The 23,181-nt window shown below is 39.5% G+C and overlaps 4 protein-coding genes across 8 annotated transcripts; 2 read left to right on the forward strand and 2 right to left on the reverse strand.

The window, feature by feature from the left end:
* Positions 1–1,173: 1,173 nt before the first annotated feature.
* On the reverse strand, positions 1,174–7,479 carry LOC140792972 (probable phospholipid-transporting ATPase 4). 3 transcript variants are annotated; one of them, XM_073144250.1, is made up of 12 exons: positions 5,247–7,479; positions 5,055–5,165; positions 4,595–4,871; positions 4,433–4,521; positions 4,237–4,324; positions 3,922–4,161; positions 3,716–3,841; positions 3,471–3,569; positions 3,148–3,339; positions 2,280–2,954; positions 1,730–1,800; positions 1,174–1,635 (listed from the first exon to the last, which is right to left on the reverse strand). In XM_073144250.1, the coding sequence occupies exons 1-10, from the start codon at positions 7,052–7,054 to the stop codon at positions 2,292–2,294; spliced, it is 3,693 nt and encodes a 1,230-aa protein (XP_073000351.1). In that variant the 5' UTR covers positions 7,055–7,479; the 3' UTR covers positions 1,174–1,635; positions 1,730–1,800; positions 2,280–2,291. The 3 variants fall into 3 exon arrangements, with proteins under 3 accessions (XP_073000351.1, XP_073000352.1, XP_073000349.1); XM_073144251.1 differs by having other exon boundaries at positions 1,730–2,954; positions 3,922–4,131; XM_073144248.1 differs by having other exon boundaries at positions 1,730–2,954.
* Positions 7,480–10,650: 3,171 nt separating this feature from the next.
* LOC140792442 (IQ domain-containing protein IQM1-like) lies at positions 10,651–14,508 on the forward strand. Of its 2 annotated transcripts, none has more exons than XM_073143447.1 (10): positions 10,651–10,741; positions 11,278–11,770; positions 11,870–11,984; positions 12,102–12,167; positions 12,451–12,539; positions 12,643–12,730; positions 12,858–12,995; positions 13,200–13,292; positions 13,485–13,586; positions 13,693–14,508. In XM_073143447.1, exons 2-10 carry the CDS (start codon positions 11,325–11,327, stop codon positions 14,158–14,160), a joined length of 1,605 nt encoding a protein of 534 aa, XP_072999548.1. In that variant the 5' UTR covers positions 10,651–10,741; positions 11,278–11,324; the 3' UTR covers positions 14,161–14,508. The 2 variants fall into 2 exon arrangements, with proteins under 2 accessions (XP_072999548.1, XP_072999547.1); XM_073143446.1 differs by lacking the exon at positions 10,651–10,741 and adding an exon at positions 10,909–11,047.
* Positions 14,509–16,952: 2,444 nt separating this feature from the next.
* LOC140791731 (protein IQ-DOMAIN 6-like) lies at positions 16,953–19,380 on the forward strand. The gene is made up of 5 exons (XM_073142370.1): positions 16,953–17,337; positions 17,436–17,675; positions 17,887–18,114; positions 18,264–18,377; positions 18,468–19,380. The coding sequence occupies exons 1-5, from the start codon at positions 17,269–17,271 to the stop codon at positions 19,062–19,064; spliced, it is 1,248 nt and encodes a 415-aa protein (XP_072998471.1). The 5' UTR covers positions 16,953–17,268; the 3' UTR covers positions 19,065–19,380.
* Positions 19,381–20,157: 777 nt separating this feature from the next.
* On the reverse strand, positions 20,158–22,959 carry LOC140791707 (cytochrome P450 711A1). Of its 2 annotated transcripts, XM_073142329.1 has the most exons (5): positions 22,685–22,959; positions 22,346–22,498; positions 21,493–22,255; positions 20,902–20,997; positions 20,158–20,596 (listed from the first exon to the last, which is right to left on the reverse strand). In XM_073142329.1, exons 1-5 carry the CDS (start codon positions 22,909–22,911, stop codon positions 20,261–20,263), a joined length of 1,575 nt encoding a protein of 524 aa, XP_072998430.1. In that variant the 5' UTR covers positions 22,912–22,959; the 3' UTR covers positions 20,158–20,260. The 2 variants fall into 2 exon arrangements, with proteins under 2 accessions (XP_072998430.1, XP_072998431.1); XM_073142330.1 differs by lacking the exon at positions 20,902–20,997 and having other exon boundaries at positions 22,685–22,954.
* Positions 22,960–23,181: the final 222 nt, after the last annotated feature.

Here is a 23,181-nt window from a genome sequence, read left to right on the forward strand (position 1 = left end):
TGTTGTGATTCCATTTCCCAAAAAATGCCATTAACTTACTTGAAGGAATTGATTTCCTGGTGGGTGTTTGAAGGAGCATAATAATTGTACAACTATAAAAATTCTTCTCGACTCGGAATCTTGTCACTTGTGGAGAAGAGATATATCTTAATTAGACAAAAATAGTACGATTTTTATTATTATAACTGAATAGAATTTTCTACCAAGCACTAGAATATTATTTCCAATCACGTATATGACATCTTGAATCATGTCACTTTACCTGATCACATCACTGGTAAAAGTTATAACATGAATAATTGAAAGACCCTTTGACCTTTACAAAGCTAATAAGAATAAACAGCAGTGATATTGTTGAACTCCCAGAGATATAGAACAAGGAGGGATGGTATTAGAGAACCAAAATTAGTTCATTGGTGCAGAACTTACATGTAAACTCATTTGAAGATTCAAAACTTGGTTCTATCAACTCAGCAGCCCTGTTTCACAATGCTATCTATGATACATAAATTTCAGCTACCCACAAGCAACAAAAGTTTTTCAGCAATCTGGATCCTTGCTTTTATTTAGTATTTCAAGTGCTTCAAGGAACTCTGCATTTTATCATGTGGTACAAAAATAAAATGGAGTTGCATCATAAGTAACAATATTTCAGCAAGAAGAAGCTAGGTCACCTACCTAAATTCCTGCATATAAGTGTTACAGTACAAAATGTCTGGAATAGGAACAAAAATTGTCAGCTCTTGAAGAAAACATCGCTTTACAGTAGTTAGATACACATTATATTGTAGGAAAAGCATATTATCCAGCAGCTAAGAAATCAAATTGGATTTGCAGAATATGGGATAAGAGGAAGAGAAAATTTTACAACCACGGCACCTCTGCACAATTAATTGTTTTACTCATAACTCTGGTTTAGATGGATTCGAACTTTCGGAAGCAAACTGGATGCTGAAATTTGAGGATATGGGAGTACAAATGTTCATGGAAATGTATTTGCCATTGCAACATTCAGTCCAATATAATCTACAACCATAAGAAAATCCTTCATATTATAAGGAATACTAAAAGTCTAAACTAAACTAGGAGTACATTCGAGTTTTCAATTATTTCAAGTTCAGCTTCGAAATGCACACACTTATGAACCAGGCTCTTCCACTAAAGAAAAAAAAATTATTTAACCAATGAATAATCCCAATCATCTTAAAGTACAAGAATGCATGACACTAACTCAGAAAGAAATAATAAAAACAAAGCTTATTTGCTTTATTTGGAGCAAAACAAGAATGAATAAAAGTATCTTGAAAGAACTGGAGGGAGACACTACCATATATGAAGATGAAGCCAATATGAAGACACCTCTGATGTGAATTGAGTATAAGAAAACCTCCAAGACAGGTTGAACTGATCGAGTTTCTTTCGTGTTTTAATTGTCTTTTTTCTGGAAGCCAGACTGATCAATAACCATATCCAGAACACCGTATAGAATTCGAGTTCATCTCTTAGTCTAAAATCATTATGCTTCTGAGGGTTGCTACAGAGCCAACAGCCAAAAAAACCCAAGTGCTGGTTTCCTTCAACCACCACTGAGTGGGAGTATTCAGCTTTTCATCTATTGTGGCAGGAAATGTTCTCCTGACCGCCATCAGATCAAAATTAGTATCACTCTAATGAAAAAAAAAGTAGCAATTGGTAAAATGAGTTACTATATGTGAGGATAAACACTTACCTTAACCATGGTCCATATTTCTTCTTAAATACAAATGTAATCTTTTGTTACATCCCTGTGCACTCCATATTCTGTATAGTCAATAAGAAATATGTAAAATAAATATGGAAGTACATCTAAACATCACCTCAGAAAAGAAAAGGGGGTAAGTTCATCAAACTTAAATTTAGAGGATCATCATCTGAAACCAAATTTTCTATTACCAAATGCCCTTACTCTGGAAGCTACAGGAATATTTTATTCAGTTCCTGTGCAATACATAATAGCCAAAGCCCAAAACAACCTATCTTATTGTCAATGCATCAGGAGAATAGCAAAATGTGAAAAAGGCCCCTTTTATTTGGAAAACCAACAAGAAGCTACATATATGACTGTACAGACTGTACAAGGCTGGATGTGTAATTTCTATAATTAGGAGGATAATGAAGACTTCACACGTAAAAAAAGAGAGAAAAGAATAGGTAGAAAGGTGTAAAAAGGAAATAGAACTTAAACTATTAATGAGGCCGCAATGAAAAAAAAACGTAGGATAACAACTCTTATCTTATACCCAACGCATATGTTATCTTGCTGTGCGAATGCTTAGAGACGACACTTTCTTCTGCAACTTTCCCCTCAGCTGCCTGATCTTAGCATCCACCCTTGCTGTAAGACCAATCTTAGTCTCCTGCCTGGCCTTAGAGCTCTCCCTCCTCCACATATGCTGGTCCTCTGCATCCTTCTTATAATACTTCATCTCCTGAATTACATGATGGTCATGTGGATTCCATGCTCTCTGAAAGGAGATATGGGCTAAATATGGGGTATTGCAAGCAGCAGTAACTAGAAGTGTCACAGCCCAGTATACTGGTGCTGGTCCAAGGGCCTCCAGTAGAATCTTATAGTTGTTCCCAGATATTAATGGTGATGACATTCCATAACCAGCCAGGAAAAGATACCACGCGGCAATGCTGACCCAAACAAAAACATGCTGGATCCACGTGAAATGGCTCATTGTAAGCATGATTTGCACATTGACAGCCCAGATAATGCAGGTGAACATGGTGGTTCCAACAGCAGCCATGTCAGCTGTCTGTCCCCCTGCACGGAAGGCTTGATCATTGAAAATGTTGGTGTTGAGGAAGAATATCATGAGGGATGTGTAGAGACCATTTCCCATCCACCCAAAAATCCTGTACCAGTCAAAGAAAAGGTTCCTCGGTCCTTGCTGATATAAAGCTGGGAACTGCAGAGTAGAGGTTGCTCTATCATATTAACTGACCAAGATAGATGGTTATGCTATACAAATAACTGATTTAAGGTCTCTATCAGATGCATTCAAACAAAAATAACTGTTTGATTGATAAACCTAGTAAAGAAGATGCTGCAATATAGACTCAGATATCAATCTTGAGGAGACCGAAGTTTAAGTAGCATACCTGCAAACAGACTTCAGAAGAAACATCTTGCTCAAAGACTCCCAATGATATCACAGGCAAAGAGGTGAGAACAACATTGAAGAGTAGCATGTACCAATCATCATATATTGATTGCCCAGAGAAGCCAGTATAAGCCTCAAAATAGAATATTGTGAGGCCAAAGGCTATGTTCTTGTAGAAAAAATAGCAGATCTGAATGCCATGCAACCAAAGAAAGATGTAATAGTAAGAATACGTCACAGATATATCTACGCCCTACAGGTACATGCTTTACTTTAGCACAACACAAATGAATATAAACTAGAACTGCTCCAAAGTTATACCATCTGGGCAATCCTCTTGTAGCACCAGTGCCCATGTACAACAAGAAGCCGCTCAAGAAACCGAAATTGAGAAATAGAAAAATCACTAGCCATCACAGCCTGCAGAAAGTACAGCTATAAGTATGCTAGTTCTATCTACATGATGTCTCTGTCAGGCAACACACCTTCAGAAACAGACTAAACAATAATAGATTCAGATGTCAAGGAATATTAACAGCTGACCAGAAGGCACTAACTCTACCAACCTGCATTCCCTCCACTCCGCTGATACCAACACCAATATCAGCTTCTTGAATCATGCCCACATCATTTGCTCCATCACCTATTGCTAAAGTGGTTTTTCCTGTACCTTCCCTTACTAGCCGAGTAACCTAAAGCCAAAAAAAGATTTGATTGACGTAAAAATAGTGCGGAGTTTAGGAGATTGTTTAGCACGTAACAACAATCATACCAGTGCTTTCTGCTTTGGAGAGACTCGGCAGCAAATGACAGAAGCACAATCAATTGCTAGGTTCAAAAGCTGATTCTTTATATCATCCTCCAGGGCAACTGTCAAAGTTTTTCCATCAATAATTAAAGCAAATGCTGCATAAGGATCCTTTTCCAGCTTGACCATTTGTGAGGCATTAGTTATTTGCATCAAAATATTCTCCTTTGCAGCCTGATCATTGGCCAAAGATAAAAGCAAAGCCTACCAGAAAAAGGCTTACTGTACAGATCATGCCTGGTGTAGCAATTGAAATTATATGGCTTTCACAAAATTTACCTTCTTTGCATCTTCTGATGTCAAGTCACTGTTCGTTGTGGACAGACAGATCTGTTTCATACCTTGCCTAAGTAAGCTGCACGCAAATCTGCAAAAGATAAAATGGCCTATCATTTGATACTTGATTTAGCATCTAGCAAGAAGAATACACCATTTATATCCACAAGCTTCTCTGTAAAGCTAATGGCGATCATACCCTATGTTGATGGCAGTTTCCATCTTATCACCTGTCAGAACCCAGATTTTGAGACCAGCTTGAGCCAATTTATCTATGCATTGAGGAACCTGAAGATGAAAGAAGAAATAACCAAAGGACCATGAAAGACCATTGGTTCAGTACTAGGAGGCAACATCTTACTCCTTTTTGTAGTTTGTCTTCCACAGCAGTTGCACCAACAAGAATCAGTTCCCTCTCTATCAAATCAGAGAGTCGCTCGAGCTGGGCTTCTCTGTCAGGCCCTATAGTTGTCTTTGCTTTAAGAAACTCAATGTTCCATATTGTGTAGTCAGATTCCTCAAGCTCTCTGTATGCCAGTGCCAATGTCCTTAAGCCAGCTTCCCCATATTCATTCAGATGCTTAGTAGTATCATCCTCATACATTCTTCCATTTTTTGATAGTCTATCAAATATGATGCTGCGTACAGTAAGAAACTCTTCAGCCATTGAAACATGGGAAGTAAACCAAGATTGATCACATATAAAATGCTATTCCTCAGATGATCCAGGGAATTAATAGCAGAATTGGTTAGAAATGAAGCAGATTTATCAGTGAAGACAATTATTGCAGACAACTGATATGGAAATTACAGAATCGTACCTATCCGCTCCTTTGCACAGAAGAAGAATTTGCCCAGCTTCATCCCGCACAATTACCGACATTCTCTTCCTTTTGCTGCTAAATTCCAATAGATTGAGAATCTTGAACTCCCTATAGACAAATCACCTCAAAAGTTAAAGTCTTGCTACTCTGAAGAGCATGAAGTACGAGTAATCGTGATTGTTCTATGACCTTTCTACTGGTTTCCCAGGCAAAGAATATCTTTCTCGGACTAAGACACTTGATTGAGTTCTCTTACAGAACTCGAATCCAAATTCCCTGGCTGCAACTAGGAAAGCCCCTTCATCGGGTGATTCTGCTTCATAACTAATGCCACCAGTTTGCTTGTTTAGTTCTGGAATTGCTGTATGACAAAGAGAGAGTATTCTGAAGAACATTAGAATGGTAGCAGCGTTAGGCTCCTTTGTCCAGTTTCCTTGCATGAGGCGGTCGTCTTCAAAGCTGAAACCTTTAATCATTGTCTTCCGTGCTTTCTCAACAGCGAAAGTAATCCCACCATCCAATTCAATTTCTGATGACTCAAAATCACCCCCATTATTCTCCAACAGATAATGATTGATGCTATTTTCATCTGGAAATGTAGAAGCCATCTGCTTCGCTGCAGCTATTTCAACTTCACTAGCCCGGACACCGTATGTAACTCCTGCAATAGAACACTTCAAGAAGTCCATCTGATTGCATGTTAGGGTGCCTGTTTTATCAGACAATATTGTATGGACTTGGCCAAGTTCCTCGTTTAAGTTTGAGGTCCGGGCTTCAGCAGGAATTCCTGTGTCCCCGTCGTACATATGGATATCATGGTTGATAAACATGGCTTGCAAAACTTTGACCACTTCAATTGAGACATACAGTGAGATAGGTATCAGATATCCATAAAGAATTAGCGCTGTGACCAGATGGAAAATGCCAGAAGTCGTAGGCTTTGATGGGTCATACAAGTTTGTGGTGTTCTCTGGTTGCAAATACCACCAGTCTGGCATCTCCAAGTCCGTCCGCACTGCAAAGCAAATGGAGCTGAGAAGCGACATTAACACAAGAAGAGTAAAAAGAATGTATATTATCCGGTCCATCTTCCTTTCAATGCTGCTTCTCTTAGACGGTGATTTGGTCGCATTCTGCATAACTTTGCTGTCATGACCAGTGAAGATAACCGCTCCATAGACATAAGAAGTGTTCCTGAGCTTTGAATCTCTGAGGAGTATCTGGTTCGGGTCGAGGGCGTAAACCTGCCGATCGTACTCAAAATTTCCAACAAAGGTATAAAGATCAGGATTCGGGTCTTCACAACGTATGGTGGCCGTAAAATCCTTGAAAGCCTCATCTTCATCTAAAGGCAGGGTTATCTCCAATGATCTCTTGACCTTCAAGTTCGTCTCACCATCCAAATTCATCGTCTCGACATAGCAAATCCCATCCTCATAGCTCGAGGACAAAAGAAGCAAATCAGCAGGAAAGAAATGATCTTTCTCCACTTTCACCACATTCCCCACGCGAATCTTATGCCAATGCTTGTAACCAAACCTTCCGTCACCTTTATGAACGCCAACCTTCCGAGCATTGACCTTCATGTCCTGCACAAACCTCCGCCAATCCTCCAACGCCTCCTTCGCCATACTGAGCCCAATGACGAACGCCAGAGGGGCGATCATGCTCACCGCAGAGAATGGCGCGACCGGGGTCAGCGAAAGGATGGCGGCTAGCAGAAAGTAGAGATTGGCGACGCGCCGGAATTGCTCAAAGATGGCTTTGGGGAGGAAGGTGATGATGTTGTACTTGGTTGTAGAGATGTAATTGGTGGGGTAATTGAGGGACTTCTTGGTATGGTCTTTGGGTTGATTGCAGTGGACGAGGCGGGAGAAGCCCGGACCGCTGAGGGAATTGGGGGCCTCTGTGTCTAAGACGACGCTAGGTTTGATACAAGAGAAGGAGTAGAGCTTGCTCCACCGCAGCCGCTCCCTTCTCCTCCCGTCACGTACCATCTCTCTCTCTCTCTCTCTCTCTCTCGCTCGCTCGCTCTCTCCTCTCTTGTATTAGGGTTTCTTGATCTCTAGATGAGAATATCACCACCTACTCCATCATCCAATTGATGGAAGAATCAAGCTTCGAACACAAAAGCACTGTGTTATCTAATCAAGAATTCAAGAGCTTATCTGAAAAATGGTAGATAAATTGGGATTGCGATACTTGAGCTGAATCCATGAGGCATTGTAGGAAAAACCTCCAGAAATCGAGAAGCTAAAACTAAATCGAGATTAAGAAAAAAAAAACTCGAAGAAGAGAACGACAAGGAGGAATCCCGAGGGACCGTCCGATCACCGTCAAGATTTGCGGACGGGAGAAGGCTTCTCCTTGATTTGCCGCAGACGAGAGAGAGAGAAGAACGACAGTAATTTGCGGGCTTCCTCTCGGTTTTTAAATGCTCGGTGTTGGACGCCAAATACTTGATCGGTTCCCGGTTCCTAACTTGGTGTGCTAAACCAACGTGGCACGTGGCAGCAGGGGGGGGGGAGTGAGCCAGCGGTCGGACCGCCCTCTGACAACTGGCCGTCAAACTACAGCCGTGAACGGTTATTCATTTTTGCACATCACCGCCTACATTTAACTCGTTTACGTATTTGGAAAAAGGTAGGCGTTGATATGTAAATGTGTTAAAGCGAGTAGGTTTGTGATGCAATAATCCGGAATGTAGGTGGTAATATGCAAAAACTCCCATTTGTTGGCGCCGGATTCAGAATTTTTTTAATACGTGAGATAGATTTGAAAGCTCCTGGAAAGATTAACGTCACACCATTGATGCTCTTTGCCTTGGTGCAGTCACTTCTCATGTCAATTAAATTTGGTCACTTTCAGATCCTTGTTGCTGAGGTGAGGCAAAAGGGCACTCTATAATCCACAAGTCAATACAATAGAAAGTTATTGGAACTAGCCCTGCTACAGAACTCAGTATAAACTACTAGATTCTTGTGAAAATTTTCACCACTCGGGTCACCTGAGTTAATCACCTTTTAAGTTTCTAAATCAAGCCAAGATAGAGTGAGAGACAATGTCAGTGATGATGAAGATAGGTGTAAATTTAATACTCCACAAGAGTTGTTGGGAATTGAGGTGAGTGTCTGACTACTAAGTAAATAATACATGTGGCTCCAAACCAACCAGATGTTCTCAGGTTTCCATGCATGAACTTCTGATGGGTTCATTTGGGAGGTTTTCACCCCCTCTGCCAGACCTGGAAATTTCTGTTTGAGCTAGCTCTGCAGTCTAGGGAGACAGCCTAAGAATTCCTACTTCTTAAATTCCCCAAGCACCCATGCATGAAAACAGGGCCATATTGTGTGAGAGTACTAAGGCTTTGCTTGTGGTAACAAACAAAAAGAGGCAGAAGGAATGGACTAATCATAAGCCTTGAGTGTGAGTTGACAAGCACTTTGGACTGCTGAACGAGTAGGGAGTAAGCCATGAACATCAAGGAAGAATCTTTGTACAAAAGAACCAAAGACGACATTTTGGAGATACGCCACACAAAGCTAGCTATAAGGAGTACCGGTGGGCTTCCCTTGGTTTGGGATCACTCTCGCATCCCTCAGTGCCTTCCATCATAGTCATCATCATGTGGGCTGTGTTCTTTGGACAACACAGGAGGGTCTTGCTCATTCTACTACTTATAGCCATGTTCCAGGTAACTAGTATAGCAGGAAGAGTACTCCTCCTAAATGAATCTCAAGGTAATTAAAGTCCTTTGGAATCTTTCCTCCTTTTGTTTCTCTTGTATCAAAACCCTGTCTCCCTTCTTTAATCTTGACTTCAATCTCATACAGACCAACTTCGCCATTTGAAATCATCAAAGGTCCTCTCTCTCTCTCTCTCTCTCTCGTTATATATATATGTGTGTGACAAAGTTTGAGCTGATGACATGAAGATGAACAGGAAATGAAGGGAGCGAAGAGAGGAGAAGGTGACCAGGAGCATGGAGATGGGCTAGAAGGATTAACCACGTTGGGTTCGAGGCCACCGAGCTGCGAGCACAAGTGCGGTGTATGCGTGCCATGCGTCGCCATTCAGGTTCCCACCACTACGGATCGTATCGGGGTGCAATATGCAAATTACGAACCCGAGGGTTGGAAGTGCAAATGTGGCTCCGCCTTCTTTAACCCTTAGTTTCATGCACGACTCCATTTTTTGTTGGTAGATTGAAGGACTCGTGGGTGTTAAAAAAAGTTTTCTTTTATTTCCATGCAGAGTAAGTTTCCTTCTTTAGTACTAGTATAACTCAAGGAGCTAGCTATGTGGTCTCCTAACCTTTGTAAGTGTCAAACTAATATATGCTTTTGTTGATGAGAAACTTGGTGGCCACTGTTGGGAAAAAAAAAATATTGCAAGCAAATTATTTTACTTCTAGCTTCTTTATATATATATATATATAGACAATGAGCCTGATAGGTAGACAGAGAAACGAACTACAATGCGTCCAAATAATCAATTCCACCTCCAGCATTAATGAGAACTCCACCTTTGAATTATAGAATTATATTGCATGGCCTGTGTAATTAGACAATTTTCAGTCTGGCATACATTCTATGCCACAATTTCTTGCATCCAGTAGGGAGACACCCATGCATGGACAATTAAGATGGTCCTCAAACAAGTACTTGCTAAGCAAGAAACTCAAGGACATCAAAAATTTATCATCTGGTCAATATATAGTAAATGTTTAACCTTATCTATTCCAAGAGACTGTTAGACAAAATAGAGTTCTTCATATGACTTCTTTCATTTATTACTCTGAACCAACGACTGTCTAACACAGAGCTCGACTCAAGATGCCAAGCCGAGCTTGAGCCATCATGGCTTAGCCAAGTTGCAAAAATTATAATAAATATTTAGTCAAGAATGAGATCAGGTCGAAGTGGGTGATAATCTCATCACTAGCCAATAAAATTGTGCAAATATTGAGATGATGAGGTAGGTGATTAGGTAACTACGAAGAATTTGTTACTGAGAAAGTTTGAGAAATCTAGAGAGTGACAGAGTGTAATAACTTATTATGTCATGCAGTCATAACTTGTTACACTTCTTAGTCAAATTGCCAAAAAGAAAAGAGAAAACACCGAAAAATTGACTGGTCTTTGGTCAAGGCACAACTCCTCTACGTAAGCATTAGAATTTCTTGGCAAACAAATTATTTGACTGCCCTTTTTGAGTCCAATGGCCGCCCAACTCTCCCTGTCTGTGTGTGTGTGTGTGTCTCTCTCTCTCTCCCAATTGATGGGTGGAACCGTGGAAGTGGTTAGTTTGAACCCTTTCGAAGGTCCAAAAGCTCGTGTGGGTGTGTAGTTAGCCCACCATGAAAGCGACCACTTTTAGCAGCCCCTCCAATTGGGCACATGGTTTCTTGGAGAGGGAGGGGAGTCGACCGATGTGTTGTTGGGTATATTTGTCAAGGTTATGGTCTATGTCGTTCGTGGTTGAAGGGACGAGAAGACTTCTCTCCTCATGCGTTACGTGTTTCGACAGCCCCCACCCTAAGGATTTGCTGTACAAATAAGAAGTCGTCACCTGGGGAGGGAATGCCGAATGCGTCCGGTTGCTTTCCGATTTGCTAAATCTACCACTTGCGAGCGTCCCCCCTCAGCTGTTGGGTTTCTCTTACTGGGTTTGTTTTTTGCCAGGTAAGGAAGGGAACTGATACGGTTTGCCAAATGTTTTTTGCTTCCCGAGAGATTTGATCTTTGGACCTTTTTTACCACCTGGCTGTCGTTCTGTCCATGTAATGGGTATCAAAGGTTGCTCCTTTTTCGGTTTCTTCCGATCTTATCTATTCTATCCTAGGTTTCTTCTTCTTTTTTCTCTATTTCTGGCGTGGCTCGTCAGAGATGTTTGAGTTCTTTATGGTCGTATTCTTGAAGGAAGAGTTGTTTGAACCGCTCCGCTGTTGTTATGGAAACAATTCGAATGGATTGCGGTGGATAGTTTCGGTATCTTCTTCTTCTTCTTCTTCTTTTCCTTTTTTTGTTGATGACTCCGAGGGATGGGGATGTATGCGCATATTTGAGAACGAATTCTTTGAATAAAACATCGATTCCGACCTTTAAATTTCGTTGGCTAATCTGTGTTATAATTCATTTTCCAAATGCAGGTTTAAATTTGTATGTTTTCCGAGAGTTCGTATGGTTGGGTGACTCTAATTTGTGGTTCAATTTTGCAGGAAAATATTTGCTTTCGAGTTCATAAAGCCAATCTTGCTGCGGTTTCATGGGTTTATCTCTCTCCTTGCTTCCTTGGTCGTGGGTTGTAGGCATGGGAAGCAAGATGCTTGGTTTGACTGAAGAAGTTGAAGATGGAGCACTAGAACCTTCTTGCTTTTGCAATGAAGATGCAAGGTTGACTTTGAGATCAGTCAATTTCAAGGGCGCTAATAGAGGAATCAAGACGACATACATTGATTCCTTCGTAGGGTCCCTCAAGGGATCATCAAACTTCATACATTGGGAAACAGAACAGATTAAACCTGAAACTAATGGTAGGGTCGGTGGCGGAGATGAAGCAGTTCCTGAACTTAACCTTGCAAGATGTCTCCAAGTTACCCCAATGTCAACGACTGAGCTCCACGCAGCTGCTGTCAAGCTGCAAAAAGTTTACAAGAGTTATCGGACTAGAAGAAACCTTGCAGATTGCGCGGTTGTTGTTGAGGAATTATGGTCTGTTCTAGATCTCTGCTTCTTGAGCATTGGATTAATATGAATTATTATAACCAACTTCCTGACATTTTGAATGTTTTGCTTTGGCGAGTTTTGAAGGTGGAAAGCGTTAGATTTTGCATCGCTCGAACACAGTTCGGTCTCATTTTTCAATGGTGAAAAACATGAGACTGCTTCTTCACGTTGGGCAAGGGCAGGGACAAGGGCAGCCAAGGTAGTCATATTGTTTTGCTCACTTATCTTTATGTTGAAAATTGTAAAAAGATTTAATCTAGTGGTGCACATAATCTAGTGATATCTGTAGTAACGTAGTTTTGTTTAATTTTTGTAGGTTGGCAAGGGTTTGTCGAAAAATGCCAAGGCTCAAAAGCTGGCACTGCAGCACTGGCTTGAAGCTGTATGTTATACATTGATCATTTTCTTTGTGCGAAATATCAAATTCTCAAAATCATTATAATTGCTGATACCTACTTAGAACAATGCATGGGAAACAATGTTCACAGTAAATGAAAACAAAAATTGAAAGAAAAAAGGTAGACGCAGATGGACCTTTTTGTGTCTCATCAAAAATTTATTTAGAAGTCATACTTTACAACTTTATCAAGTATAGAATGGCATTCATAGAGACTAATAGTTGATGCTACATGCTTAATATTTCTCTTCTCTTGTCTGTTTTGCAGATTGATCCACGCCATAGATATGGGCATAATCTGCATCTCTATTATGATGTTTGGTTTGAGAGTGAGAGTGCACAACCATTCTTTTACTGGTAAATATAAGAGTATCCTATCATCGTTATTCTGTCATTTGGTAGGTAATTGAAAATATTGAAAAACTTTGCTGCATTTCTGTTTTTCTTTCATGACACAAAGGTTGGATATCGGTGAAGGCAAAGAAGTGAATCTTGACAGGTGCTCGAGGAATAAACTTCATCAGCAATGTATCAAGTATCTTGGACCGGTACGCTTCTTAATCGATAGTGTGTATTAATTTGACTTAGAGCTATTAAAAGATAAGTTGTTTACGATTTGGCGTATAGATATTGAATTATTGTATATTGATACATGTCCATTTTCTCTTCATACAGAAGGAGAGAAAGGCATATGAAGTAATTGTGGATAATGGATACTTTGTCTTTAGACAGAGTGGGACTGTTGTGAACACCATTCAAGGTTCTAAGTGGATTTTTGTTCTCAGCACGACAAAGGCATTATACATGGGGCAGGTAGTTTAGCTCCCTTAGCTCATAACTTTGATCACACCATTCATTATTTGGAACGCCACTGGATTAGATCTGCTTCATGACTTCTTAGTAAATTTATTATATTTGGTCATTACAGGAAGTGTGCATTAGGAGATTTCATTTCCATCTTGCTGCAAGTGATGGCCTTTATTCTTAATCCTTGATTTCTCTTTTAACTATGAGCAGAAGAAGAAAGGATCATTTCAGCATTCAAGTTTTCTAGCTGGAGGAGCTATAATATCTGCAGGGAGATTGGTTGTTAAAGAAGGAGTTCTGAAGGTATACGTCGATAGTTTCTTGTTCTTTGTGCTGTTGCAGACTAGAATTGCTTATTATCCTTTCGTAAGTTGATTATTCTCTTTGGTATAGTATTATTGATTTACAAACTCCACATGAATTTATACTAAAAGAAAAGATAGCTACTCATGTTCCTTTTCAACTTTCATGCAATTTACAAAGTTCCCTATTCAGGCTATATGGCCATACAGTGGTCATTACCTTCCAACCGAAGAGAATTTCCAAGAGTTCATCAAATTCCTTTGTGACAACAATGTAGACCTTACTGATGTCAAGGTAAATATTTTCTTTTATAGTGCTGCTGATTTACGTATCGATAAGCTAGAAAAAGACTATATATATAGCCTCTGTATTTGACTGGGCTCTATGATATTATCCTCAGCGATGTCCAATTGATCAAGATGATGAATACCCGTCTTTCAAAAAGGCCAATGACGAACACATTGAAAGTGAAGATCATACAACAGTTGAAGAAGGATACTTGAGTGAAACTGAGGCAGGCGAAACTCCTATTGAGTCTGCTGATGCTGAAGAAGGAAATGGTGTTGAAGAACCAACAAAGGTTGCACCGCAGAATCAGTTGTCTCGCAAATGGTCATGTGGGGTTGGCCCTCGCATCAGTTGCTTGCGTGACTACCCTGGCGATCTCCAGTTTAAGGCGCTGGAGCACGTAAACCTTTCACCAAGAGTTGCCACCTCACCGGTCGGAAACAAGGGACCTATCCCTTCTCCTCGACCAAGTCCTGAAGTGAGACTTTCGCCTAGGCTTACCTGCTTGGGCTTCCGCATCCAGCAGGGTTTCCACATCCCAACAATCTTTCTTACACTTCCTAAATGCAAGAAGAGATGACCTTCTCTGTGGCATTGAGGGACATTGATTCCAGGGGATGTGAAGTACCTCTCTTGTGGCATATATTGTGCTCATTTGCACAATTCTGCGGCATGCTGAGCTTTTTCAAGCCATTCACAACAGACCAAAGGCTTATTAGGAAAATAAATCACAGGAGGATCAGTGGTGACTGCAATTAGCAACTGTAACATTTCTCATTTTTTTTTGTTTTTATACTTCCTTGATTCTCTTGGCCTTTTTTTCCCCCCTGACAAGTAGCCAATTCTTTTTTCTTTCATGTATACAAAGGAATGAAGGATACATGTTATTTACTAATTCTCAATAAACAGAATGAGAAGATTTCGCCCATTTATTTTGTAAGTTTTTTTTTATCTCCTGAATAAAGAGAATTGGGAGTTGCAAACTTTTAGTTAATTGAGAAACATCCCAAAGATTTTTCTGAAGCAACATGCAAGAAAATTTCTCCAGGTCTATTTAAGAACTCTAGAAGTGTTGGAATGGGTCTCCTTTTGTAATCGCAGAAAAATATTTTTTACTCAAAACATACCTATTTGTAGATGGAGTAAGAGAATCATACTATCTCTTATCTAATTCCTAGAAACTTTGACAAGAAATTCCAAATTACAAAGTTCTATCCACTTATGGGCATAACTAGTGTGAATCTTTTCACAGATCCTCTGATCGCAAGCAAGCTAATAACTTGAAGAAATTTTGGCGCAGGAGATTCCATTGGGAATAAATGGGCTCATATTGAATGGGCTTCAAGGCCACTTAGGTAGCAGCATAATTATGAGCTTGAGAGAATTGTTTCAGATAAGATCCGACTGAGAAAATATACGTGGATTATTTTTTTTTGGGGGGGGGGGGGGCTATATATCCTTTAAAAATCCATTATCTGCTTGTATTTCCTTCTAAAGTTGATATTTGAATTTATATCCTTAAAATACACAGTATATATACACTTTAAAACTCTTAAAGTTTTACCTAAATACCCCTTGGAAGTTAAATAATTTAAATATAAAAAAAATAAAAATGTCATTGTTCTAATTTTTATAGATTTCTCTTAACTAGTACTTTGTTTTTTTTTATATTAAATATTGAGATTTAATGTAACCGACAGAGTATCTACATGTAGATATCAAATGTTTTAAAGAGTATAGATACAAACATCAATTAATCAATTATAGAGAGTCATACAAATACATCTAGACCTCTTAGACTATTGCCTATTTTCATATAAACTTACTCATTTATTATGTGACACATTGATCCTCTCAAACTATAAAAAAATCCTATGAAATGTCTCCTTCAATAGCAATTGTTAAAGTCTCTTTTGATTGAGGAATAAGGTAATCCATAAATAGTGTTATGCTCATTTTTTTATTCGTAGTTTAAAGGATAGGTATGGTTTTGTGTTTGGCAGTGATAATAAGATAGAGGTTCAAAAGATGGCTAAGGGTAGGGGTGAAAACAAATCCGATACGGATCGGATAGTGCTTAACCCATATTTAAATCCATATTTTTAGTCCAGATATGAATATTAGACAGATAGCAAAATTTAAAACTATATCCTAATTAAACGGATACGGATAATTTTCGGATAAATGATCGGATCTTAAACGGATATTGATTGAATTTAAAATAATTATAATATTTTATTTATATATAATTAACCTAAAATTATTAAGAGTTTTACAACAAATAATTTTTTTGTATGTCAAATTTATAAAATTAGAGAAATTAATCTCTATAAATAATATATAATGTATTATTAGTAACAATATTAATACTTACTATTTAAATAAGTAAACTAAAAACTGTAAATCATTTAAAAAAATATGCGGATAAACGGATATCCGATATCCGAATCCGAATCCGAAAAATATATCCGACCCGTATCTGAATCCGTATCCGAATTTTTTTCAAAATTTTATCTGTATTCGAATCAGATAAATTTTTTTTATTAATACAAATCAGGTTAGATAGCGGGTCCGGTCGGAGTTAATCTCACCCGTTTTCACTCCTACTAAAAGGTCAGATATCCAAAATATTAGTAATAGTATAAAAATATTAATTATACTAATTTGTTATTATTTCAACTATATAAGATCTATTTTTTTTTTTAAAATTTAAAGATAACATGTGAATGTCACATGATTATCGATTTTTATTTTAGATAAAAGATAAGTAAAAGTTGAGATTTTCGTTTATACGTCAAATAAAGAGTGATAGTCAACGTGTACTTCTAAAATTATATGCGTCGAAATATGCAATATTTCTGGGGTAATAGTGTAACAATCCCTGTTAGAGTGTTAGAAACTCCACCACAATCCGTGTCAGTTTGTACAAAAAGGACCAAAATTTTGCCGCCAGAGGATATGTGAATAAGAGGTTTGATGAATAATTAATTTCCACCCCCACTAAGACACAAAAGACGAGCAGGCTCAAATAAAACAAGGCAATAATTTTGTCATTAACTTTTAATCCGATCATGCCAAGCCCAAAAGCTTCTCTTCTTTCTCTGTACATTAGGAGAGAATAAAGCATAGTTGTAAGCTAAATGCAGCAATAATTATGAACATCTACAAGATCCTAGTTGCAGTCTACAATAATTATCAACATATCTGGTCGTCTACTTTGGCTCTAATTTCGAGAGTCAAGACGCCACCTTTTCCCAGAATGTAAAAAGTTAAAAAAAATCCTTTCTTGCTCTGTTTCTTTTTTAACTCTGCTTTTCCCGTAGCATCTCAGACGTCGTTATTATAAAGCAACCAACCCGTGGTATAATTGCAGTCCACTCCCCAACAAAGCTAGAAAAGGATCCAAGGAGCCCACTAAAGATCTCTCTGTCTCCCCCTCTCTGTTCTTGCTTCTTATTAGTTTACCATCTTCGCCGCCCTCCTTTTTTGAATTTCAAATTTGGAACGGCTACAATCTCCCACGTCCCCCACCACCACCAGTAAAAAAAAGCTAAAGTTTCAGCCCTACGGCTCCCCCCCCCCCCCCCATCCCAAGAAGGCGCCATTGCTGGTTATTCTTCTTCTCAGGTTCTAAAAACGCTTCAAAGTTGGGATTTTTCTGCTGAAATAGGAGGGGAGGTTTCAAGAGATGGGCGGCGGCTCGGGGAAATGGATAAAATCGCTCATAGGCATCAAGAAACAAGAAAAGGACGAGAATGTAAGCAACTGAGCAAAAACCCATTTTGAATGTTTTTTGTTTTTCTGGACAGTTGATACTTTAGTGTTGCTGAAATGGGTATCTTTTGTTCCTCCAAGGGAAAGTTTAGTGGTGATCGTGGTAGTGGTGGGAAGAGCCGGAAGTGGAAGCTATGGAGGAGCTCTTCTGGGGACCATGGGTCCGTCGCGGCGGCGTCGGAAGCGTCGGATATCTCGTCGATGGCCGACGCTTTTACCGTCGCGGTGGCTACGGTGGTTCGAGCTCCTACCAAAGATTTCATGGCGGTGAGGCAGGAATGGGCCGCAATCCGGATACAAACTGCATTCCGTGGCTTCTTGGTATGATAAAAATGTCTCCTTTTTTCCTTTCTCTTCTCTTTTAACATGTCCTCCTTTTATGTTTACTTTACTTGGTTCTCATATAGTTCTGGATTCAACCATCAACTTCTTCATTCACTCCTCTTTATCTCTCCCTAACTAACAACTATAGACAATGGGGCTGGGGGTTTATACTAACTTTTCCTAGAGCTGGAATTTGCTATTATTGTAGGCTAGAAGAGCATTGAGAGCTTTGAAAGGATTGGTAAGGCTTCAGGCGATAGTCCGAGGCCGGCAGGTGAGAAAGCAGGCGGCGGTGACGCTACGGTGCATGCAGGCCCTCGTCAGAGTCCAAGCGCGAATCCGGGCACGCCGCGTTCGGATGTCGACCGAGGGCCAGGCTGTGCAGCAGATGCTCGAAGCCCATCGAAGCAAGATGGATCTACTCAAAGAAGCTGAGGTATGGTTTGCTTTTCAATATCTCGGTACTCAATTAATTACATTGCACTATTACTATTCCTTATCACAATGTCTATGTCTAGAAAGATGTTAGCCCTAGTTTGTAGCAATTGGTAGACATGACAATCTTCGGCATCTTGCGATCTTCAGGAAGGATGGTGTGACAGTCAGGGCACACTCGAAGAAGTGAGAACAAAATTACAGATGAGGCAAGAGGGAGCAATGAAGAGAGAGCGAGCTATAGCTTATGCTCTTTCTCAGCAGGTGCACATATATTAGAAATGTAGCACGGCATTACATACTTTCCTCTACTCACTGCTCATCTGAATGAGATCCATGTCTTTATTCTTGCAGCAATCCAAGTGTACATTTACTGGAAGGTTAAACCAATCCACTGTATCTGGTAAACATCAGAGTCTTGACAAGAACAATGGTAATTGGAGCTGGCTAGAGAGGTGGATGGCTGCAAGACCTTGGGAAAATAGGTTGATGGAACAACAAGCGGCGCATACCGATGCTTTGGAGGTTCGATCTTCTAAAAACTGCAATGATTCTTATGGAATCCCTTTGAATGATTCAGAACCTAGTTCAGTGAAAATCAGAAGGAACAATGTAAGTAAAAGGGTCTCAGCTAAGCCCCCGATTATGCTAAGCAACCAGCGCTGCAGAGCTCGGTCTACTTCATCTCCGAGTACTGAATTGCATTACGATGAGAGCTCTGTGTCGTCATCGTCCTTCTTTACGTCCACGCCTATATCTGGTACTACCTTCGTAGCATCAGAAAGAACTGAGGACAGCACTAAGACCTGGCCGAGCTACATGAACCTGACTGAATCAATCAAGGCAAAGCAGAAAAGTTACAGTACTCAGAGAACAATGATGCATAAACAATCACCAGGGGAGGTTCATCTTCACAGGAGGGCCTTATCAATTTCACTTGAAGAGCACTGAAGTTTCAACTTCATTCTTTTTTTCTTTCTTCCAAGCTGGAAATTGCAATAGCACAAAGCCTAAGAGGTCAGTGGGGAAGTATGGAGAACAACTACTATTATGAAGATCAGCCTACTTTCGTATTTGAGTCTTGTATGGCATGTTAATCCCCTAAAACTTCATTGTGAGTTGTTCTATGTTTCTTTTCTTGTTCAACATCTTGTTGCCAGCCAGAAGTTGCTACATGTTCCTTTCCTAAGATCTGATGCCTACTTCTGAGGTTGTTCTTTGTAACATAATTTTTCAAATTAAAGTACGTGCTTGTTGGATTGCATAATGTAGAAAATCTTACTACTTTACAATATGCTTGATGAATAGCGAAAAGAATGCCCAGGCCAAGCTTGGTCAAAATAACACAATCAGAAAGTGAGTTTGATCCACCTTCAGGTTCACCTTCGGAGATCAATGCACTGAAAAGCAGACTGTTAACTTGGTATTTTGGCCAAAAAGATGCTCAAACTATTCAAAGAGACAACCTCTAACCCTTAGTTGTTGATATAGACATCGACACTAGTTTCAAATCACTTTGTTAAGTCAGCAAACGTTGACAGAATATCCTGAGCTAGTTGGTAATAGCGAATTTACCTAGGACAGTTAAAATTTGATTTCTGCTGAAGAATCTTTGCCCACCAAGTGGCGGCTTTTAAAGTCCTTCCACATAGGGCCTACATCTGACTTCTGAACTTTCTGGGGTGATTGATTCCTTGTAATGAAGTATATTAATGGCATTACAGAGCTCCACCCTATATTCAAGTGATGTCTGACAAACTGTGTTGCTAGCAAGTAATGAGATTTTTCAGTGCTGATGTTTGATAAGGACATCAATTCAGGAAAGCCACTTGCGTGAATTTATAGCATGCCGTTGCAACTTAATGGATGGTGTTCTTGTTCTGTTGCCCAACATTTATTTCTGCATCCATCTCTTGTCTTGAACTGACAAAAATTTATAACTATCCAATTCTACAACTAGTTTTATTTCGTGATTGTTAGGACCTCTGACCAAGTATACCCTCTAAATCAATCACAATTAAATTTAAGGCAGTCAGACTCACCATTTAACTTGTTCACCATAACAGCCAAATGATACTAGAATTATGCACCACAGTTCCACATTATTTTTCTACCAGCTTATATTACAGAAGAAAGGGCTGCATATGTTAGGTAGTGCATCTCTTGATAACCTGAAGCTTAACACCATGCTTAAAATTAAGAATAATGCCATACTGGAATTCTAGAGGGGATTCCATCTTAGGGGAATGCTTGAAAACGTAATTACGGTAAAGATGTATGGTAGATAACTTAATCTCCTGCACTGAGAACTTCTGTCCAATGCATGCTCTTGGACCAATTCCAAATGGTATGTGAGCATAGGGATGCCTCTGTTTTTCTTCTTTGCACGTAGGGTTGAACCTCTCGGGCCGAAACACATGAGGATCTGGGAAGTGCTTGGGATCTTTAGCAAGGACCCCTGGTGCTAGCCAAACCCATGTGCCCTGCAAGGTGAACAAAAAGAGTATCACATATCATAGATTTATTCATTTGCGTAAATGTATAGTATTTGATGTGCCTTCCATAATATGATTATTATGGTAAGGTCAAAGTAACAATGAATGCTTTAAGATCCTTAGACTTGTTGGATTTATTTATAGTCGATCTATCAGATAGCAAAAACCATGATATGGCTTTTAACAAGTCAAATGAAATGAATCTCATTACTCCCAAGTATAACTGAATGAATAAGTGTTACATATCTATCCCAAGCTGGTGCAATCACATAGTTTAGTTCATATATATATACCTTTGGAAGGAGATAGCCACCAACTTCGACATCCTGAGATGTCACTCTTGCAATTAATGGTGAGGCCATGTAAAACCTCATTGTTTCTTTTATCACCTGCAATTGATGATGTTTCATCAGTTGATGGAATTAAGTTGCATTGGATTATATATTCCTTCTAACCAGACACTAGATGCACTATAATCTTTTAGTTCAGTTGATGTTCTGTTTTGTTGAGGTTGCAAGAAGGACATTCAGTACAAACAACACAATAAACTGTACCATTAACAGATTATACATTTATCTTTTATGACATAATTAACAATCGAAGAAGCACTTGTCTCGTTGAGCTAGTTATAGTTTGACTAATAAGGACTAACATGGGTATGCACAGGTAGGGGAACTAGAAGTCACTCTCATTTTTCTTTCTTTGGAGATTATCTTATAGGACAGCAGCTTTTCATTGTTGACTAATCGTCAGTAGAAACATCTAAATAGCTATATGCATATTAATCACATAGTTTTAAATTTATTAAGAATTATTTTGCATGCCTAAGATGAACTCAGATCAGAACTAGATGAACTAGACTAGTGGGTTCAGGAGGGGCTTGCCTGATCAAGATAAGGGAACTTGTGCTGCAAATCATCAGCATCTGGAATCAAATTATGTGGACCATAACCATCAATTTCCTGAAGTAGCTTCTTTTCCACTCCTGGATGTTTGGAGACCAAGTAAAGAAGTGATGACAGAGTAAAGGAAGTTGTCGTCGAGCCAGCAAGAAGTTGTTCATAAGTGAGAGCACTGATATGGTCGAAAGTGAAGAGATCCCTCGATGCTTTGTTTTCCTCCCTCGCGTTCAATATGGCAGATAAGAAGTCCTTGCGACCTCTTCCCTTCTCGCGCTCTCTCTTTGCTACTATTTCATTCACTCTCTTGCTAAGCTTAATGTTGGTTTTCTCTATCTTCCAATCTGCAGTTCCTGGAATTCGCTTAAAGAGTTGTTTGAATGGCTCTTGGAGGAATGGAACGATTAGGCCAACTATGATTGAGAATGAGCCAGAGAGATCCATCTTAAGAGAGGTAGTGGAATACATGTGTTCTTCGATTAAAGCTGAGACTTCTTCATCAATCTCAGACTTATTAGCTGAGCCTTCTTTAGAAAGGCCAAAGTCAATGCCAAAAGCAGCTTGGCCAATGACATCTGTTGCAAGTTTGAGAGAGAAGTTGGAGAAGGTGATGTCCTCCTCTTGGTGTTTGGAGAGGCTTTCAGTTGCAGAGTCTATATAGGATTGCATGGTAGGAATGAGGTTGGCTAAATGGGAAGGTTGGTAAAGAGAAATTATAGTATTTCTCATAGCTGACCACCTTGAATCCCTGGAAACATACATGCAAAAACTTTGTTCATTTAATAACAAGCAGAGGAGTGCAGGAACAGCTAGAATTAGTGTGTATAGTTATGAGTACCATGTGAAGAAGAGGCCCTTTTGGTGGATAGGTGATCCGGCAATGGGAGAAGGCAAGCTTCGATTGGTGATGCTCTTAAACTTTTTAATTGCAACTTCTTTGCAAAGTTCTGGGTCTGCAACAACTACTATCGGCTGCCTTCCCATATGGAACCTGAGTAGGAAATAATGTTGTAATTGAGTAAAACTGCTCGGAGAAAAAAAGAAAGAATATGATTTGCTGCATGGCAGTATTATTAAATAGGACAAAAAAGATTAGGAAGTCCTGAAGTGCATATATACTCAAAAATTACTTGTAATATTTCAACTATTTAGGAATGGTACTAATCTAATAGCTTACCTAAAGATTGGACCATAAGTCTCAGCCATAGTACTTAACACATCTGGCCCATACTTGGCAAGCAAGTGCAAATGACCTACAAATGGAGCAGCGGGACGTCCAGGCACCTTCCTCACTCCCAAATAGGGTGCATAGAAGTATACCAAGAAGCCCAAAACCAAGGCCACCAAGGTGAACAAGTAGGGTACCCATATCTCCACTCCTACTACTCCCATGCTCATCTCCATTCGATACAACCTCTTTGATTCAAAGCCTTCAAAGTCTTCAAATATATATATATAGAAAGAGAGAGAGAGGAGGGAAAGACTGATCAAACAGAGCTAGATAAGATTCCAAGACCTTCCCTGGAATAAACTTTTTGGGAACATGACAAGCCAGTGGTGGGCTCTGCTTGTTTAGTTTAACCCTCCATTATAGACCATGGTGCTCCATATTTACCAAAGAGGATAACTTGTAGCATCAAATGATCAAAAGTTGGACTAGTTTGTATATTTTTG

Source organism: Typha latifolia, chromosome 7, assembly GCF_019914945.1.
Source record: "Typha latifolia isolate L0001 chromosome 7, TyphaL0001v2, whole genome shotgun sequence".
In the NCBI taxonomy this organism is placed as follows: Eukaryota; Viridiplantae; Streptophyta; class Magnoliopsida; order Poales; family Typhaceae; genus Typha; species Typha latifolia.

What these genes read in the sequence shown, in the direction of transcription:
- LOC140792972 (XM_073144250.1), bottom strand. Translation starts at nt 7,054, where the DNA reads ATGGTACGTGACGGGAGGAGAAGGGAGCGGCTGCGGTGGAGCAAGCTC. An exon ending in CTCCAAAGCAGAAAGCACTG is followed by an intron (nt 3,842 to 3,921) that starts GTATGATTGTTG and finishes TTTTGGCTTTAG; the next exon opens with GTTACTCGGCTAGTAAGGGA. An exon ending in ACAAGAGGATTGCCCAGATG is followed by an intron (nt 3,340 to 3,470) that starts GTATAACTTTGG and finishes CATGGCATTCAG; the next exon opens with ATCTGCTATTTTTTCTACAA.
- LOC140792442 (XM_073143447.1), top strand. Translation starts at nt 11,325, where the DNA reads ATGGGTTTATCTCTCTCCTTGCTTCCTTGGTCGTGGGTTGTAGGCATG. An exon ending in CAGGGACAAGGGCAGCCAAG is followed by an intron (nt 11,985 to 12,101) that starts GTAGTCATATTG and finishes TAATTTTTGTAG; the next exon opens with GTTGGCAAGGGTTTGTCGAA. An exon ending in TTAAAGAAGGAGTTCTGAAG is followed by an intron (nt 13,293 to 13,484) that starts GTATACGTCGAT and finishes TTCCCTATTCAG; the next exon opens with GCTATATGGCCATACAGTGG.
- LOC140791731 (XM_073142370.1), top strand. Translation starts at nt 17,269, where the DNA reads ATGGGCGGCGGCTCGGGGAAATGGATAAAATCGCTCATAGGCATCAAG. An exon ending in AACAAGAAAAGGACGAGAAT is followed by an intron (nt 17,338 to 17,435) that starts GTAAGCAACTGA and finishes TGTTCCTCCAAG; the next exon opens with GGAAAGTTTAGTGGTGATCG. An exon ending in CTGCATTCCGTGGCTTCTTG is followed by an intron (nt 17,676 to 17,886) that starts GTATGATAAAAA and finishes CTATTATTGTAG; the next exon opens with GCTAGAAGAGCATTGAGAGC.
- LOC140791707 (XM_073142329.1), bottom strand. Translation starts at nt 22,911, where the DNA reads ATGGAGATGAGCATGGGAGTAGTAGGAGTGGAGATATGGGTACCCTAC. An exon ending in AAGGGCCTCTTCTTCACATG is followed by an intron (nt 22,256 to 22,345) that starts GTACTCATAACT and finishes GTATGTTTCCAG; the next exon opens with GGATTCAAGGTGGTCAGCTA. An exon ending in GTGGCTATCTCCTTCCAAAG is followed by an intron (nt 20,597 to 20,901) that starts GTATATATATAT and finishes TTCACCTTGCAG; the next exon opens with GGCACATGGGTTTGGCTAGC.